Source organism: Kogia breviceps, chromosome 2 (genome assembly GCF_026419965.1).
Source record: "Kogia breviceps isolate mKogBre1 chromosome 2, mKogBre1 haplotype 1, whole genome shotgun sequence".
Classification (NCBI taxonomy): domain Eukaryota; kingdom Metazoa; phylum Chordata; class Mammalia; order Artiodactyla; family Physeteridae; genus Kogia; species Kogia breviceps.
The window spans coordinates 139,469,647-139,489,648 of record NC_081311.1 but is presented as its reverse complement, the minus strand read 5'-3'; the positions used below and the strand labels follow the sequence as shown (position 1 = coordinate 139,489,648).

At 33.0% G+C, this 20,002-nt stretch overlaps 1 protein-coding gene across 6 annotated transcripts in view; it reads right to left on the bottom strand.

Annotated features, from left to right (window-relative positions):
• Positions 1-20,002, bottom strand: part of UBR3 (ubiquitin protein ligase E3 component n-recognin 3) — a 228,265-nt gene that overhangs the window by 159,672 nt on the left and 48,591 nt on the right. For 4 of the 6 annotated variants that reach the window (XM_059053502.2, XM_059053505.2, XM_059053506.2 and 1 more), the window contains exons 2-5: positions 16,065-16,204; positions 13,202-13,360; positions 8,695-8,838; positions 8,084-8,133 (exon numbers count right to left, since the gene is read on the bottom strand). In XM_059053502.2, coding sequence (XP_058909485.1) covers positions 8,084-8,133; positions 8,695-8,838; positions 13,202-13,360; positions 16,065-16,204 — 493 coding nt within the window. The remainder of the gene's footprint in view (positions 1-8,083; positions 8,134-8,694; positions 8,839-13,201; positions 13,361-16,064; positions 16,205-20,002) is intronic. The other 2 variants (XM_059053503.2, XM_059053509.2) reach the window with 1 other exon arrangement.

Genomic DNA, 20,002 nt, shown 5'->3' with positions numbered 1-20,002 from the left:
AACATTTAACATATAAGGTTATAAAAATAAAATCCAAAGGAGATCTTGAGAGACTAGAATGAAATGAAAACATTTATGTAAGCCACTGTAATATGAGACTGTTTGCTTTAAATCAATTCTACAAATACAAAGCAGAGAGGGAGCTCTCAAACTTGTCTGAGAGCTGAAGGGGTGGGTGGGGTGGGGGACCTGGGCATTTCATTTGACCACTGGGGCTCCCACGACAGTCTAGCATAGCTGCTAAAAGACTAACAAAAAACTCTGGGCCTTAAGGAAGCCACAACATGCTTCATGACAAGATGTCCTTATGACTCTATACCAAATCAGATCATAGATTTTAAAAGGGAATAAACATATGAAAGAGCTATGAACAGCAGAGAACACTAAATAACTAAAGCTAAAAATTTAAAGGGGTGTCTTATGGGAGTAAAAATTAAAATATTTCTACAGGGGAAAACAAGAAGAAATGTGTGAAAATTGTAATATTTAACACAGTATTGAGAAGAGATTCCTAATAATTAGAGCTATCAAACAAAGGAACAAGTTCCTTCATAAACTGGGTAAGCTCCCAACCACTGGAAGTGTTTATGGAGAGGGTTACCAATTGTCAGGAATGTTGTAAAATCAATTCTTAAACTGGAAAAGAAATATATTAGATATTTCTAAGGCCTTCTCTCCAAAAGTTTCAGTGATTCCCCACCCCACCCTTTACCTTTAATGTAATTTATGATAACTAATTAAAATCAAATCTTATCCCTCAAAATAAAACAGTATTTTTCTTTTACCTATTCATTTATGAAAAGCTACTCTGGCTTTCAATTTCAATAATCCTGCTTTTGCTGCAAGTTTTGACCAAATTAGTTTTAACTTTTCATTGCATTCTATCTTGAATAAAGGCAAGAATATCGAGAGCACGTCTACATAGTAACTTATTTTATTTTGTTAAGTGTTTATTTCTCAGTTATGTAAGAGTATGCAAAACAGAAGACTAGAGGTAAACAAACAAAATTAATAAACAATGGTTATCTCTGGATAGCACAGCTGAAGGTAAATGTTTTCTTTTTTTATTGTTTTTCTATTTTTTCAATTTTTCCACAATGAACATTCATATTTTTATAGTTACACAGGGGGGAAAGTGTTTTAAATGATTCCATACAGAGATTAATGATCTGGTCATTGCACAAAGAAAAGTGGACATTGCTATGGTAATGGCCACAGTGAATATAATCTTTCCTTGAAAAGTTATCTTGATCTAAGAGGTCCTATTTTCTCTAAGAAACTCTCTATTACACCCATGTACATATAATTCTAAAGATAATTTTCTTCTGAACTGAATTATGTGATGGTTATAAATAAATCTAAACAAAAAAATGAATAAACACAAATTTACATTTTAAAATACTTAATGAAGTTAAAATGTGCTCCTATTTTCTTTTCTTTTTGGTTCCATACAACACAAAGAACATTTTCTACACTTATTACATATTAGCTACACAAAAAAAGAGTAAGAAATAGTAGTATGAAGAATGTCATATGTATAAATAGCCCTGCTGAGTACATAATGTTCTCTTACTCTAGGGACAGCAGGGACAAATACCCGACACAACTTGTGTGAATAAAATTAAGTAGACAGTAATAGTATACCCAATCAAATAAAACTTTACAAATAGGAAAAATCTTGCTGCTGTTAAGAGTTTCAAACCTGTTTCTTCATTTTTAAAACAAAGTGGTAGGACTAGATTACCCCTAGGATCTCTTCCAATTCTAACTTACAACATTTTTTAAATTGTTGCAATTTCCTCTCTATAGTAGTTTTTGAGATGTAACTGCCCTCTTCTCATCCTGTCTTCCTTTTTATATAATTTGTTAAATTATAAAAATGAAATCACAAAGAGGGTTTGTTCAATAATCCCATGAGCCTGTAAGGTAAGGGTGTAGAAATTCCAATCCTTAAGACATATTCAGCTCTTCATTAAATTTCAAATATAAATACTAAAAGCAAACAATCATTTGTGCCTGCAGTTGCAAAATAAAATGCAATATGGTTTTAAAAGCTTTAATGAAATTTTTAAATGACATAAAATACTTGTTCAAGAACATCTGTATCTGGGTACTCTTCTTCTATCATACTCTTTCCATCTACCTTATCCTTTCATCTACTTTCTCCTTTATCTATTCCATCCTTTATTAAATTTAATTTGCTTGCATTTTCATCATTTATATATGTAAAACGTGCTTTGAAAAGAAGTACAATACAAATTTAAAATATTAATGTCATTAGTTTTTTTAAAATATCATTAGTTTTTAAGTGAGTGGGTGGAAATTCCTGTATTTTCCCTCTAAATATATCACACTAATACTCAATTAACTTAATTCTTATTTATGATATCTAGGCACAAAAGGAAGCTTCTTCCATGTAGGTCACTGGTCCTATTAAAATAATGTTTCTCATTTAAAAAATAAAAGCAGAACAGGAGACCCCAGAAGAGATCAGGAGAAGAGTTACACTAATTTTATAATTTCAGTATAAATTAAATGCAAATTTATAATTTCAGTATAAATTAAATTCAATAATTTCAGCATTAATTAAATTCAAAACTATATTTTGTTCCTTAAACTGCAATGAATGCTTGTAAAATTTTATTATATCCCCTTTTGTTTTACAAAGGTAAAGATCAATTTTTTTAAAACTCTTACAACTTCAAATACAAGCTTTCACTCTCTTGAGGTACAATAATAACTACTATACTTAAGGAAAACTTTGTGATCTTAGTTAAAACCCTACAGTCTCCATTTCTAGCTACGGTGGTATTTCATTACCATGTTATAGTTTTTCCCAACAGACAAGTACCACTGAAATAGATGGAAAAATACATACTCAATTATTGGTATGTTATTTAGCTATAATCACGAGTCATTTCTAGGATATCAAGAGAATCCAGGGAAAAGAATGGCAAATGTCACATACTGGTTGTGGAAGTTTTGAAACGTGTTTACCAATTCTTTGACACTCCTCCCTTCCAGAGACAGGATTTACCTCCTTTGCCATTGAATCTGAGCCCATCTTAGCAACTCACAAGGAACAGGATGCAGTGGAAGTGATACTACGTAACTTCCAAGGCTAGCTCAGAAAAGGCTCCACAGCTTCTGCTCTTGAGCTACTCATCCTGGGAGAAGCCATAGCTATAAGAGAAGTCCCAACAACTTGAGGCCACCATACTGGAAAAGCCACATGCAGGCTGAGCTCCCAGTGCACAGTCAGCATCAATTGCCAGCTCTGTCCATCAGCCATCTTAAATCTCCATCTCAGCTGAGCCTTCAAGATGACTGCAGTTGCAGCCAACAACTAACAGGAATCTCATGTGATAACCAAGTGAGAACTGCCTGGCTGCCATTCCCAAATTCCTGACTCAAAGAATTGTGAGCAAAACAAAAAATGGTAATTTTAAGCCACAAAGTTTAGGACAAATTTGCTGTATAGAAATAATAATAAGAACAGTGGATTATCTACTTTACATAAAAAACTCAAGACCAGCAGGGAGGAGACCTAGCAACCATTTTTGCAACTCCACTACTAACTAGACGAAATTCACTTCCCTGAGTGAATCAGTTAATTCTTTGGAATTCAGTTTCCTCATCTATAAGAGAGTTAGGCAAGATAAACTTTAAGGTCTCTTTTAGCTCTAGCATTCATTAAATTTTTAAACCTGCAAATTGCCTCCTGATTCTCATTTTTGTTTTGCTATATTATACAACTTTTCTATTTCTAACTCAAGATTTGACTTTGTAGTACATAAGTCAATAAAACATAAATAAATTTTTTGTATAAAAAATTATGATCACAATCTTAAAACAGAAAATTTCCTATCACTAAAACCCTTCTATGATCGGCCCTGGGTAATGGTCTTATCTTTGTACTTTTCCATACTTCTCATTTAAAATATGTGTGTGTGACTTTTATAATCAGAAAAATAAATCTAATAAAATTTAAGATATGCCTACCCTGTAATCTAGCAATTCCACATCTTAGAGAACTATTTGCACATCTGCACAAAAAGAAATATAAGCATTGTATCTTTAATTAAAAATTGAAAATTATAAAAATGATTGGATAAACTGTTTATTCATATTTCAGAATAATGGCAAAACAACTACAATGTATTTGTGTGATATTTGGGTAAATTTTTAATTTAAATTTTTAAAGATAAACTTCATTACTCTTAAACCATGCTTTAATAAACTATTTCCTCTGGAAAGATGAGCAGAAATGTCTATCATATGACCTATGATAGCTCAAAACTTCAATATTTGAATCCCTTCTACATATAAAGCACTAGGACAGAAAACATTTATCAGGAGCCTAATTTGTACCTGGTTCATAATAGGTAACCCATATGTTATCCCATTTAACCCTAACATTAGAATTATCACCATTTTTTCATGAGGAAATTGATGTTCAGAAGTTTAAAACCTGGCAGAAAGCACAGCAGTATTATGAGGCAATATTCTAACTCAGATCTGCCTAACTCTGAAACTCAAATTTCTCTTAAAGAAAAACCAAAATAGATATCTCTTCAATCCACTTCCAGCTAAACAACTCTACTTCAAATTCTTAAGCTTTCAGATGTCCAAATGACCCCATTTTCATCCCAATTGGAAAATATGATAAATATATAAACTATAAAAAGTACTTTTAAATAGAAAAAGTTTAATTACAAAGTATGATTTAAAGATCAGAAAGTCTGGGGCTTCCCTGGTGGCGCAGTGGTTGAGAGTCCGCCTACCAATGCAGGGGACATGGGTTCCTGCCCCGGTCCGGGAGGATCCCACATGCCACGGAGCGGCTGGGCCCGTGAGCCATGGCCGCTGAGCCTGCGCATCCGGAGCCTGTGCTCCGCAACGGGAGAGGCCACAACAGTGAGAGGCCCTTTTAAATATATAAATTAAATATAATTCACAGACTCTAAAAGTAAGTGTTCTCAGCTACTATTATAAAAATAGTGTTTTATGAGAAAACATACTGAAATGACGTATTTTTTAAATGAAGTATTTTGAAGTTGTCACCATCAAAAAGCATTTACTACAATATTTACATTGAGACATAATCATAATTAAGAAACAAATGATTATATAAATTTTATTACACACAGAAGTTGCTGAAACAAAGAATCTAAGAGAAGTGAACAGAAGGAACAGAAGAGAGGACCTAAAAAGAACAGAGTAAAAGCAATGGTAATGACCAAAGAAAGGCCCTATTTCAAATCCTCTGATATCCCTTGAGAAATTATTTCTAGAAGAAATTCAAAAGCCATCCCCCAGCCCCTCCCCCCACTACACACAGGGATCTCCCCTTCCCCCCCCACTACACACAGGGATCTCCTTCTAGCACCCTACCGTAAAATATGGTGTTGCTGCAATGCAGTTATGTACAATTAAAGTAGCCACTGGAGATTTAAAAGCTAATCTGGAGAGTTTAGGCCAAGAAATGACTGTAACATTTTTCTTATATAGAGGAAAAAGTATCTATATTGAAGATCAGCTTTCTGCATTCTCTAAAATCAAATTCAATTCATAAAAATAAAGTAGAATTATTAGCAGACCATTGGATGCATAAAATAGATATACTAAAATAGTATGAAGGTTTTAACCTACCATATAAACACAAACATAAAACTAGATTTTTATTGTTCTAGATCACATGAGGATGTTTAGATTATTTTAATAAAGTGTTTTGTAATAGCACTAAACCATTTCATCATGTAATAAATAGTCTTCTAAAGTTTCTACTGATGGGACTTCCCTGGTGGTCCAGCAGTTAAGACTCAATGCTTCCACTGCAAGGGGCACAGGTTTGATCCCTGGTCAGGGAACTAAGATCCAGCATGCCACACAGTGAGGCCAAAAATAAATAAATAAATAAATAAAATAAAGTTTCTAGTGACAATAGATTCAAGGTTTCCTTCCTGTTTCGCTGGCTTTAGCCAAGGAAGGGTTCCCCTACACCCATTCATATTCAACTCCTAGTATTCCCAAATCTCGCCTTTGAGAGATCATTCCACCTCCCCACAAAATGCCCTTAAAAAGAAAGCAGAATAACCAATTTAAAATCATATGTCTATCTATTATCTAATCACTTCCCTCTTCGACATGTGAAGAATTAGCATTCTTACCCCGATTACTCGCTTCCCCTAGCTTCAAAACAAAATTATTACTGTTTTAGTCAATAGTGTATATATTTTTGAAAGTCTATTTTAAATATCAGCAAGTTTTCCCCATTTGTCATTGTGGCAGCAGTGTTCTTAGAAGTAACTCTTTAAAGCTAAAAAAAAAAAGCAAAAATTATAGCTAACCATTTACACAAATTTTTTAATGAATTTATTTTAATTAATTTATTTAACAAACATACATATAGTGTTACAATATGCCAGGCACTACTGCTCTGAGTGTTTCCATATATTAACTCATTCAATCATCATCATAACACCAGGCGTTAAGTACTATTATTACCTCCATTTTACAGGAGAGGAAATTGAGGCATGGAGAAATTGGTACCTGTCCAAAGTCACACTACTAATTGGTACAGAAGCCAGATTCAAACCCAGACACTCTACTTCCAGAATCAAACTCGGAAGCAATATAGTAAACTACCTAGGGACTTCCCCGTTGGCCCAGTGGTTAAGAATCCTCCTTCCAGTTCAGGGAACGCGGGTTCGATCCCTGGTCGCGGAACTAAGATCTCACATGCCGCAGGGCAATTAAGCCTGCATGCCACAACTACTGAGCCCACACACCGCAACTACAGAGCCCACACTCTCTAGGGCCCTCACGCCAAAACTAGAGACAAATCCGGGCCACAATGAAAGATCCCACATGCCGCAACAAAGATCCTACGTGCCACAACCAAGACCCAATGCAACCAAATAAATAAATATTTCAAAAAAATAAATAAATAGACTGCCTATCCAATTTGTTGAAAACTCTTTAAAATTGTTAGTCCAGGGACTTCCCTGGCAGTCCAATGGTTAAGACTTCGCCTTCCGATGCAGGGGGTGTGGGTTTGATCCCTGGTTGGGGAACTAAGATCCTACACGCCTTGCGTCCAAAAACCAAAACATAAAACAGAAGCAATATTGTAACAAATTCAATAAAAACTTTAAAAATAAATAAATAATTTTTAAAAAAAATAATAAGTGAAATAAAATTGTTAGATCAAAATAAGACTCCACAAAATGCAGCATTTTGTGCAGCCTTCTTAGAGGGGAAATAAACTACTACAAAGTTTAAATTATAAGGCGTTAGATCAATTATAAGACTTCCATAAAAGAAATCATGTTTTCAAAAGGATATTTGGCTTAGTTCATATGATATTATCAAATCAAAATGGGTTTTCAAAGGAAAAACATGTAAATGTTTAAAAACGATTAGTTTTTAAAATTTCAATCATTAAATATATAAATCAATAAAAATATGAAATTTAGGTTTTATAGAAACCAAGATTATAAACAGATATAAGTCAAAAACTAATATTTGCTTATAAACTGTATACTAACAAAATACAGGAATGTTATAAGGAATTTATTAGAAATATTTATTATTAATAAACACTATAAAAGTTGAAATTTCAAATTGACATTCTATTTCCCAGTACATTGCTTTTTTTTGATAACCTTTGACATATAAGATATAACCTTATTATGAGATTAGAAAAGAAGCTACATTTCACATTCTTCTAGCAAATTATTCTAGACCACTAAATTTTTTAAAAACAATTTCATTGTGCATATGACAATTTGGATAAATTTGGGGATATTTTCATAGGAGAAATATCTCTATGTCTTTCTATCTCCCATTTCTAAACTGTGAAAAGAGAAATGAATTTCCAAACAAAAAGTAAAAATCTAGTTGTAGTTCTTGTCCTGTCACTAAGTAACTGTGTGACCTTGACTAAGTTATTCCATTCTGGGGTTCAGCGCCCATGTCTATAAAATGAGGAATTCCAACTAAATAATATCCACAAATCTGTATGGTAGTTCTAAAACTTTTAAAATTCTACTTTTATAAAGTTTCAAATGTTAAATCTCACCTCATCTGAAGAATCTAGTTGTCCCAATGTTCCTGTTGCACCTGCAAAACCTTTGGAAAGGAGAAAAAAGGTTGCCCTTCATAATTGTTATATATTGCTTTACTTTAAAATTATTTTGAGATATAACAATATCAAAAAATTAAGTTTTGTTAAGACAACTCATTCTAACAGTTATTTTGGCAGAATTCAACATTTATCTTTAATAAATTTGAACCTAATAGGCTTATACTTCAATAGGAAATCTCCACTGAAAACCCAGATTTAATAATCACACATGGTGTTTCAGAAGGATTGCTTTCTTTTACTTTTAAACCATGGTTTACTAAAATATTGAACTACTAAACTTTGGGGCTGCTCTTAAATAGCAACTGCTATATTTTTCATGAGTTAGAACCAGAACCTCTGATAAAGTAACCGAATTTCGCTTAAGAAAAATGAAATATCTTCTTTGACGACTCTGTCCTTTCTTGCTTCCAAATTTTTACTACTTTCACTACTTTTACAAAGAATGACACAGCACTTAAATTTCTTCAATAATTTGTAAAGTTTGAAGGGTTTTTTGTTTTAGTAGAGAAAAGTTATCATTGTTCAAATTAAATATTTAAACAAACCTTGAACTGCCAGAGTGCTAGTGCCAGCAGGTGGTTCTTGTATACCATATACAAGTTTATCCTCAGGATATGTAAGTCCAGAGCTCTTCAAAGCTATAAGGTATTTTTCATGACTTTTCCTTGCATAAGCATTTTCTCCAAGACCTAATATTTAAAATAAATTTAAAATCAGAAAAAATATTCCATTTAAAACATAAGTACAGCCATCTCAATAACTAATGTATACACATATAAAATAGATGAATATTCTAATGGAGGGGAAATCCTAGAACGAATAATATAAGATAGCTTCAGACAACATTTTTGTGCTCATGTTTGGCATTAACAATCTCAGAATGCACAGCATGTTTGTAACAAATAATGAAATCCACTAAGTAACTGGGCGTCTAGAATATGCCAGAGATTACATACAAAATACAGGGGGTGCAAAGTATAATAAGACATGATTCCTGCCTTCAAGGAACTTAAAATTGCTGTAAAGAAAGGCAGATAATATGGTAAATGACAATTACGTAGTAGACTTCACCATCTGGTTTAACAACCTGTGCTCTCATAATACTAGAGAAGATAATGCCTGAGTGGAATTTTCAAACAGTTAACTGAGATTACTAATTTCTGTTTTACTAAGCATAAAATGTTTTTATAATCACATTTAAGGATAAAAGTATAATTTCTACAGAAGTATCAGTTAAAACAAATTTATTCAAAAATTTTGAGAAGTTTAGATTCTAGAATTAAACAATCCTTGGTCTTTCACTTTAGCATTTAAGCATATTAATGCCAATTTTGTCTTTTGTTTTTTAATATATTATGGAGAATAGAATAACAATAAAATAAAAATACTGAGATTTGAAAGTTCTTTAAAAGGAAAAATTATTCTCTGTCTGAAAGCCAAGTTACCATGTCATTTGCCACCTCTTAAGCAGATTATATATCTTTAATTAAGGTTTCAATCTCTCTGATTATAAAAATATATAGTAAATCAGTTTCTTTAGTATTTGCTGAGCTTTTCTCAATTTCATCTCTTTGCTAGCCTCAATAATTGCAATAGATTAGTTTTGTTTTTTAAATCTCTGCCCAATGTCTGTCTGGAATAGTTTAAAAAAAAACAAAAACAAAAAAACCTTCATCACAGATTAAACAGATAGGAATACATCTATCCTTCAATTCAAGTCCGAAACTAAAAACAACCACAGATAGTCTATAAAGAATAAAGGACTTCTAGGGGTCCTATGTAAGGAATGATTAAATGTCTCCTGAATAATAAAAGCCATGTATTTATCTCAATAATAATAGATGAAATTTTTGTAATACTTTTAATTAACAAAATACACTTCATCAACCCCTCACAACAAGCCTGAGAAAAATGAACATATTATCACCATTTTTATAAGTGAGGAAACTGAGGCTTACAAAGATAACATAATAACCAGTGAGTAAGCAAGCAGTGATTAGAAATGAACCTAGACTACAAATTTTAAACTTCTGAATCAAACCTAATGTAATTTCCATCACTACAAGTTAGCTAAAGATTTTTCTTTTGTTTTTTAATTTCAAGAAATAAGAATTTAAAAGAATTATAGAACTAAAAGAAGACAATTACCATAAATCATTCTCAAGGAAAACATTCTTACAATGATTAAGAACAACTTGCTGTTCTTTTTCCCAACAGTTGACAGTTTCTGAATACAGAACCATTTTCTAGGTTGAAGAAATAACAGACCTTCAAGTATACTTCTGATCTCTCTCTAGCATCATCACCAACTCAGACACAAGTTACCATCATTTTAACCTAGGCTGCTGCTCTTGAGCTTCTGTTCTTGCTCCTTCCCATCTATTCTTGGCAAAATAACAAGCCATCTTTTTAAAGCACATATCTGATCATGTCACTCTTCACATTAAAATATATCCATGACTTCCCACTACATTCAGGATAAGATATAAAACCTTAAATAGCTAACAAGGGCCTACCTAATCTGGATCTAGCCTAATGTGGTAGCCTTATTTGGGCCACTATTCCCCTACATTCATTTCATTTCAAACACAATAGCCCTTTTTAGTCCCTTTTAAAAAAGTAAGCTCACTCTCACCCATAAATATTTCCACATGCTGGTCCCTCTGTGTGGAATCTAGCAGGTGCCTAAGTGTTATGTTCTTTATCAATATTTATCATGTTTGGGGTTCATTAAACATCTTGAATCTATAAATCAATGTTTGTCATCCAATTTGGGGAATTTTAGTCACGATTTTTTCAAATGTATTTTTCTGCCCCATTCCCACTCTCCTGTCCTCCTGGAGTCCAATTACATGTATATTAGGTCATCTGATTCTATCTAACAGGTCCCTGAGGCTCTGTTGTGTTTTCTCTCTGTTCTCTAGATTGAATAATGTATAACCCAAAACTCAAAACTGTTGCTAAGTCCATCCAGTGAACTTGTCAATTGCATTCTACAGTAATTGTCAGTTCTAGAATTTTTTTTATTGTTTACATTTCTTCACTAAGATTCCTGATCTCTTCACTCATTAACACCATATTTTCCTTTACTTATTTGAACATATTTTCCTTTAATTTCTTCAACATATTTATAATAGTTGCTTTAATGTCTTTATCTAGGCCATTTCAAGGTCAGTTTCTATTACTGTCCTTTTTCTTGGACATTCTAATGACATGTTATCAAAGATTCTGGATTCTGTTACCTTCCTTTAAAGAGTATTAATTTTAATTCTACAAGACATTCAATAAACAGCCTAATCACTTAGAACTCATAAAGACTTGGTTTTATACTTTGTAAGGGGCAGATTTATAGAAAGCCTGAGATTCTTTAAAAAGCCCTGTAAATTGACAGGAATAATTTCCAAACTCTGTCAGGGTTCTAGGCTTCATTAAGGCTGATCTAGAGTAGAACTTACTCTCAGGTGTGGTCTTCTGGTGTGTCAACTTGATGCCTAGGGTATTGGTAAGGTCTCTCTAGTCTGGTTGAGCTGATACTCCAGTGTCTCCCAACACTGCCTAACCTTTATCTTTAACAGCTGCTTTTAACGCCATAGCAGTAACCCCACAGCACTCTCTCATAAGCCTTAGGTAGTCTCATCCTGTACATGTGCATCTCAGTTCTCAGCCACGCACTTTTAGGGGTCCCGCATACATCTATCCCACAAACTCTTGCTATTCTGCCCCAAGGATTCCAGTTTCCAACTGCTTCAGCTGCCCTAAACTGTGACCTCTGCCTCCTTAACTCGGCTGGACCACCACGCTCTGCTTCAATGCCAGTCCTCTATACTACAGTCAGGAAGTTATCCCCAGACAGGGATTCAGAGAATTGTGAGGCTCATCTCATGCTTTTCCTTTCTCTCAAAGATTTACAGTCTTGTGTTGCCTGCTGTCTAATGTCTGAAAACAACTGCCCCACATTTTTTCCAGTTTTATGTTACTTATGACATAAGGGCTAGTCCAGTAGTCAGAAGCAGAAAATGTTCTCTACTGGAATCTAACTCCACTCCATTACCACCCAACTCGCCACATCCTCTAGCTAAATGACTTTCTCTCAATGTTTTACTTCAAATGTCACTTCCTCAGTGAAGCTCTCCAACCTCCTCCATCAGTGAAATCAGGTCTTCCTTTTATAAACACTTGTCCTATCCCTTCAAAGTTATTTACTACAGTTTATATTTACACAATTTTTTGGTTTGGAGACTTTGTTAATGTCATCTCACTCACTAGACCATAAGCTTTATAAGGGCAGAGATAGGAGAACCTGGCTTACTACGTACCTTCCCTACTCCAAGCTCTAATACCTAGCCCAAAGCCAAGCACACAGTGGGTGCTTAATGAGTACTCACTAAAGAAATAAATACATCAGATAAGACTATCTCTAAATAATACATGGTTAATTAACAGTACACATAAAAACGTCACCACTCTAAAGAAAGAAGATACACTTCAATTTTCAAAACATGCTGTTCATGAGCCAACATAAAGAACACTATTTAAACTATTTATAAGATTTTTAAATAATTGATATATTTACCATACTATAAATGTGAACTAAACTAAAGGTTTAAAAACTAAATTATTTTATATAACAGTACAAATATACTTAATAATTCCAAGTTTTATAACTTAAACTCTACATCACTATAAAATCCTAGGCCACACAACGCAAACGTTTAGAATAACAAAAATGAAGACACAAAAGTGGTTGCTGTTATTGTTTGGAGAAGGGGAAGTGGAATATAATTACGAATATGTCACACCAAATTTAGGAAACCTGGGTTCTAGTCCCAACTATAAAATCAGGTAGTTGTGAGGTCCTGAACCGGTCATTTAATTTTTCTGGGGTTCAATTTCTTCATCCATAAACTAAGAAGTATTCTTAATAACTTCCAGCTTTAGCGTTCTATTAAAAAAATCTACATTTTACTTTTAAGTTCTAAAATACACAACTTTTTAATTATTTTAGTAATATAAGTAAATTTTAAACTTTCTTCTCTTCTAAATTTTACTCACCAGAAGTCAGATCTTTGTAGCTTTGCTGGTTTGTCAAAACCTGAGTAAGAACAGACCGCATTGCTCCTCCCATTTTAGTTAGATCTTCTAAAAAGGAAATTTGAGGTTCCAAAAGCTGAAGGACTTTGTTAAGGTCTTTTTCTGATGGTACATCAGCTGCTAAAAAAAATATAATCAACTTCCTTTAAAATATTTTGCTAAGAACAATATTTTATTCTTTAAAATTATGATGACTTAGATGACAGTATTTTATAATCAAAAAGTTAATATAAGAATTCTCTTTAGAAAGCAGGAGCCCACCAAGCACCCAGCCTAGAATAGACTTGTTGAGGAAGTCAGTCCTCTGAGAAAAGACTGATGGGGAAAAGAGATGACTTCATAAGGTATCAAGCACTTAATTTGTGTAAGAAGCATTCAATTTAGGGTCCTAAACTTCTGGATATATATATGTAATCATAAGATCATCTCAAAATTAGATAAACAGTGTTTAAGAAAAAAGTTAAGATCACTCTCTAAAATAAAATAGAAATGAAATATATTGAGATAGTATAAGAATATCAGGACAAAATTATGCCAGCTCTAAATTTAAGCCTGTGTAGCAAATAACCCATCCACTATCATATTCCAAAAATACAGATTCATATTAGCTAGAGGTCAAAGCAACTAAAATGAAAAATATGGATGTTTTTACTAAAACAATTTTAAAATATCAGGCAACATATGCTGGTAGAGGGGGAGGGAAGAAACCTAGACAGTAACTAAAAAAGAATATTTAAAAGGAAAGAAAAAAAGATGCTTTAGAGAAACTGAGGTCTAAAAGGAAGAAGTGAATAGAGATATTTAGAGCTTAGTCATAACTGGTTAAAAGAAGAATAAATATAACGAAGCTAACAGGGGGCCTGTGTGCCCAGGAAAGGGGTCATCAAGTTCATTCAATATTTATTCAGTATCTACTACACGACAGGCACTGAGAAGCAGAACTAAATAAGACATAGATCCTACCCCCAAGGAACTCACAACCTAGTTCAAAGATAACCTGTGAATGAAATTCTAGATAACTCTGAGTCACAGGACCCAAGCCAAAAAACCTTATTTTCTCAGTGGAAAACCAATACCATATATTATTATTCTTTATATTCTCCCCAATGACTTATGTAGTAACATAGTAAATATTTAATTAGCATTTGTTCTTGATTTCCAAGGGTTCTAACACAAGCTCTGACACTGGTCTAAGGATGGTAGGGTGAAATGGGAAATGGAATTCAAGGCAACTGTCAAACCACAAGATTATCTGAGCTTCCATATCTCAGATTAGATGATTTCAAGTCCTTTCTTTAATTTTAAACAGTGATCTCTGCAGAAAGTAATGCAGAGATTTTTGCATAGACAGAAGAAATTAATGCTGAGCACAAGTGGTAATATAGAGAGGAAACCTTCATGAACCTAAGTTCATGAAACTCATCTTAAGACAAAAAAAGTACTTCCATTCATTCCTTTATGTTTTCAGATAATAGTAACATAATTATCAAAGCTATGTACATATGTCACCTACCACTTATAACTGCTAAATGTCACCAAGGAAAAAATAAATATAATACACTCATATGAATTACTCTTTGATTAAACTAATGGTAAGCTTTATGATTCTCATAATAAATGATTTCTACCTATTACTTTTCTAAAATAGGACACTTGTAGTACAAAATGTAAACATCCAAAAAATCTGTTAACTAGCATATGAGAAATAAAATGGAAGGCAATTTCAATAACCCAGCTGGTCTCCACTTCCTTCATTCCAGAGAGCAGTTTGGGACTAAATCAAAATATTTCTTTCTATATTTTAAGACATGCTCTGAGGAACAGAAGTACTTGACAAAAGATTGTATATTTTGCTTAAAATGTAAAAGTGAAGAACTATAAGTATTCGCTCACAATGCAAATAACATGATAGTTGTAGAAATGACGAAGATACTATATTTCTTCTCACTTTTAGGATGGAAAATAGAAGATAAACATGTGTGCCACAGTTTCAAGTTGGATTTAAGATTTATAGAATTAAATAATTTAAAAGCTCTAAAAGTAATGCAAATGCAGTCCCTCAAATGATAAAAATGCAAGTATCACTAAAAAGGTAAAAGACACCATAAAAAGTTAATAAATTTGTTTCATCCCACTAATTGATATCTGTAATTCACAATGTCAGACTAAGAACTTTAATAAATGTTACCTAAATACAAATATTTAACTAATGCATATTAATCAAGATTGTGACTAAATCTTAAAAGGTAAGAAGAATATCTGTAATTTGCATGTTTCTTTTCTCTTTTCAATACTATTAGGATGCTTACACCCATGCATTCTACCAGTAATATGGGAGTTAGCAATTTCACCCTCTCATAAGTTATTATATATGGAGGGGAATAAAAATGTATAGACCTCTACAAAAAAGAGGGGGAGAGAGGGGGAGAGAAAGATATTGGTGAAATTTTTATCTTCTAAAAATCTAAGTTAAAGTCAAACATTTCCAGGACTTCTGAATTATGCTCTATTATAACATAATCACAAATAAAGTCACTTTAACCCCATAAAATAATTATTTCCTCATCTGCAAAAGGCCAAATAAGTTTGATCAGAAACATTTACGATCCCAGCAGCAGAGACTGCTAAACTGTGCCTACTACAAGTATCAATGAGGTTCTATAATTGATATTTAGTGTGTTTTTATTTAGTCTCTGTATTTCATAGTCATCACATAAAAAATGTTAAGCAAAAAAATGGTATCTGAAAAAATTCACCTCATTATTAGTGCTAAACTTTGCTGAGAACTTAAAAAGAGTACTAACGAAAAGCGGATTGAACATACCTGGTTCATTATAGCCTTCTCTTAAGTACTGAATAAGACAAAAAATAAATCTTGGAAGAACAAATTCAGACATCATCAGTAAGTCTTTGGGGACACAGGGAATATTTGAACTTGATTTAATTTGATGCCTTTTGCAAAACCTGTAATATGAAAAAGAAAAGAATTAACGGCGATGTCGAATCTGCTAAGAATCTATTACTTCTATTTACAATATCCATAAACAGAATGTGGGCCAATATCAAAGCCAATGTATTAATCTTTTATGATTTTTAAGGCACCAAGTTAAAAGAATATAGTTTTAATTGGTCTTTAAATAAAAATTGGCACTTAGGAAGATTGCTTCCTAATAAAAAACCATTCTAGTTAGACTCCAATTAGAATACAAAAACAAAATCTCATTACAGAGTTTATATTTTTTAATTGCAATTTATTACTTGCAAGTATTACTTTATTACTTTTACCCTTTATAAACCATTAAGTACAAATTGATCATTCCCAAGAATTCGCATTTTCTATTCCTTAACTATTTCTAACTTATTGCATTAATGAATAGATAAGTAATATCAATACTTAAAGTTTATTTGAAAAGTTTATACACTTAAGTATGCACATTCCTTCTACTCTTATTTATACTTATTTTAAAGTATGGTTGGTATATTAAAGCAAAAATGAAATAAACTATTCTATGTTCACAATCCAAATAGTCACAAATAAGGTATTTTGTGACCAAATACAAAATAACCACACTAAACGTACAACATACCTAGAAAGAAACTTATTACGACGGGTGGAGAAACTATTTTAGCTGAAAAACGTGAGAGATCTGATAGAGAAAAACTACATTCCCAAATGGAAAAAACTTTTATTTTTTCTAAAAAAAGTCACTTCCACCAAACGTAATGACATTAGATTTAAATACCAATGGGACTAATCACAAACTAATTCTAAAGTTCAAATGGAAGAATATATATGTTAAAAAAAAAAACTTAAAAAACTTAAAAGTTTAAAAAGAAAATTAATGACAGTGACCTAAACTTTAAAACATAGTATAAAGTTAATATAATATAAGATCTGTAGTAATCTCTCTATAATGATCTATACGGGAAGATAATCTAAAAAAGAGTAGATATATGTATATGTATAACTGATTCACTTTGCTGTACAGCAGAAACTAACATAACATTGTAAATCAACTATACTCCAATAAAGATTTTTTAAAATTAAAGTAAAATCTGTGGTAATGTGGTAACATCAATGGACCACAATGGAGTCCAGAAATAGACTATGTAATGACTATGTTAATCAATGTAGGGGGGCGGGGGGGGGTAGAAGACTTTCAATAAATTGCTATAGGACAATTGATTCCATGCAGGAGATAAATTTGATCCTTATCTTACACCATATACAAATTATTATATATTCCATACAGATCAAAAATCAAATGTGAAAAAAGTTACTAGGAAGAAAATAAACTATTCCCCTATATTATCTCAAAGAACAGAAGTCTAATAAGAAAGATTTGAAACCAAAAGTCATAAAAGAAAGATAAAAAGTTGGCTACTTAAATCAAAAGTTTCTATGCAGAAAACAATTATTGTGTTACCAGAAAATATTTACAATAGATAAAAACAGATGAAAGATTAATATCTATGATTTTTGACTCTTGAAAAATGGATTTAAAAAGAAAATAATTCAATAGAAAAATCAGCCAAAGTCATATACAATTCACCATAAAAGTGAATGGCTAAGAAACATATGAAAAGATGCTCAAGTTCTCTAATAATCAAAGAAATGAAGTTTATTAAAATAAAAAATGAATAATTAGAGAATCAACATTTTGTGATACATACTAAAATAACTGACCCATGCAATGGAGCCATTAAAGAAAGGCTTGAGGGGAAATTTTCCACTTAGAGATCAGACTGTTACATCCTTATCAATCTCAGTATCACTAGAAGTGAGAAAAAATCAGATGCTATGATGCTTGTGAAGTACAGAGCACCATTTACAAAGAGTTTTTACCAAACAAGTTGACCTTGAATGACACCAAGTCTCTAGAGCTAACTTCCATTTATAGGAAACATAAGAGATAAAGGAACAAGTTAAATGACACCACAAAAAAAAAAAAAAAATAGACAAATCATGAATGTAGACCATTATACAGGACAACTGACTCCATTTCTGCAACCTGTCAGTGGCAGGGAGAAAAAGGAGGTAGAAGGATCACTTATTAAAGAGGCCTGAGAAACCCAATAACCATGTGTTTACTGATTCTAACAAACCAACTTGAAACAGGCATTTTTTAGACAACAGGGGAAGTCCAATTAAGAACTGGGGGGCTTCCCTGGTGGCGCAGTGGTTGAGAATCCGCCTGCCAATGCAGGAGACACGGGTTCGTGCCCTGGTCCGGGAAGATCCCACGTGCCGCGGAGCAGCTAAGCCCGTGAGCCATGGCCGCTGGGCCTGCGCGTCCGGAGCCTGTGCTCCGCAACGGGAGGGGCCACAACAGTGAGAGGCCCGCATACCGCAAAAAAAAAAAAAAAAAAAAAAAAAAAAAAGAACTGGGTACTAGTTCATTAGATGATTTTATTAAGTAAGATAATGGCACTGTGATTATGTAAGAAAATGTTTGTGGATATTTAATAATATTAAGGAATTATCTTGTGTAGTGTGTAGGTATGACAACATTGTGGTTATCATTGAATAGGAAAGTCTTGTCTTTTACATGTATCTATATAAATATTTATGAATAAAATGCTACAATGTATGGGACTTGCTTCAGAATAATCTGGTTGGGTGAAGGGAAGTAAGTGGGAGTATACCAAGCCCAGCTTGAGTTGTTAATTGTAGAAACTGGGAGACTGATAAGGGGTTTTCTTATATTACACTCATTAAGCAGAATGAGGGGCAATATCAAAGCCAGAAAAGTACCACTCCCTTCAGATTTTTTAAGGTACCAAATCAAAAGAATGTAGTTTTAATTGGTCCTTAAAAAACATCACCAAACAGGACTTCCCTGGTGGTGCAGTGGTTAATAATCCGCCTGCCAATGCAGGTGACACGGGTTCAAGCTCTGGTCCGGGAAGATCCTACATGCCACGGAGCAACTAAGCCCATGCGCCACAACTACTGAGCCTGCACTCTAGAGCCTGTGAGCCACAACTACTGAGCCCACGTGCCACAACTACTGAAGTCCACGAGCCTAGAGCCCGTGCTCTGCAACAAGAGAAACCACCACAATGAGAAGCCCACGCCCCGCAACAAAGAGTAGCCCCTGCTCACCACACTAGAGAAAACCCGCATGCAGCAATGAAGACACAACACAGCCAAGAAAATAAATAAATAAATAAATAGCACCAAAGGAATTTTTTCCTAATAAAATGTCATATCAGTTGGGTTATACTCATTGCTTTTATACCTGTCTGAAATTTTCTGTACTAAAAACTTGAAAAATTTTTTAAAAAAAGGAAATATTCATACTTTTTAAAGATGAATACTAAAGCGTGTCACACAATGTTTAGGATTTGTTTGAAAATACTTTAGCAAAAGAGAAAAAAGGGCAAATGAAGCAAATGTGGCAAAAATCTTGATAAACTTTGAGTCCAATGATGGGTATATGGAGGTTGAATGTTCTGCTCTCTACCTTTGTGCATGGTTGAAATTTTTGGTAACACAAACATGTTTTTTCATCTTGCAGATTAGGGAAAATTCACTTTACTAATTCATTGTTGGAAATCATGTTCAGAAATTTGTTATCATACACATGGAAGTGTAAATAGATCCAGTTTTTGGTGTCATTTTGACAATATCTACTAAAACTTAATGTGTTCATAGCCCTAACTTAGCATTTCTATTTCTAGTAATTTATTATACAGAAATAATCCTAAATTTGCAAGATATATCTACAGATATATTCACTGTACCACAGTTTGCAATGC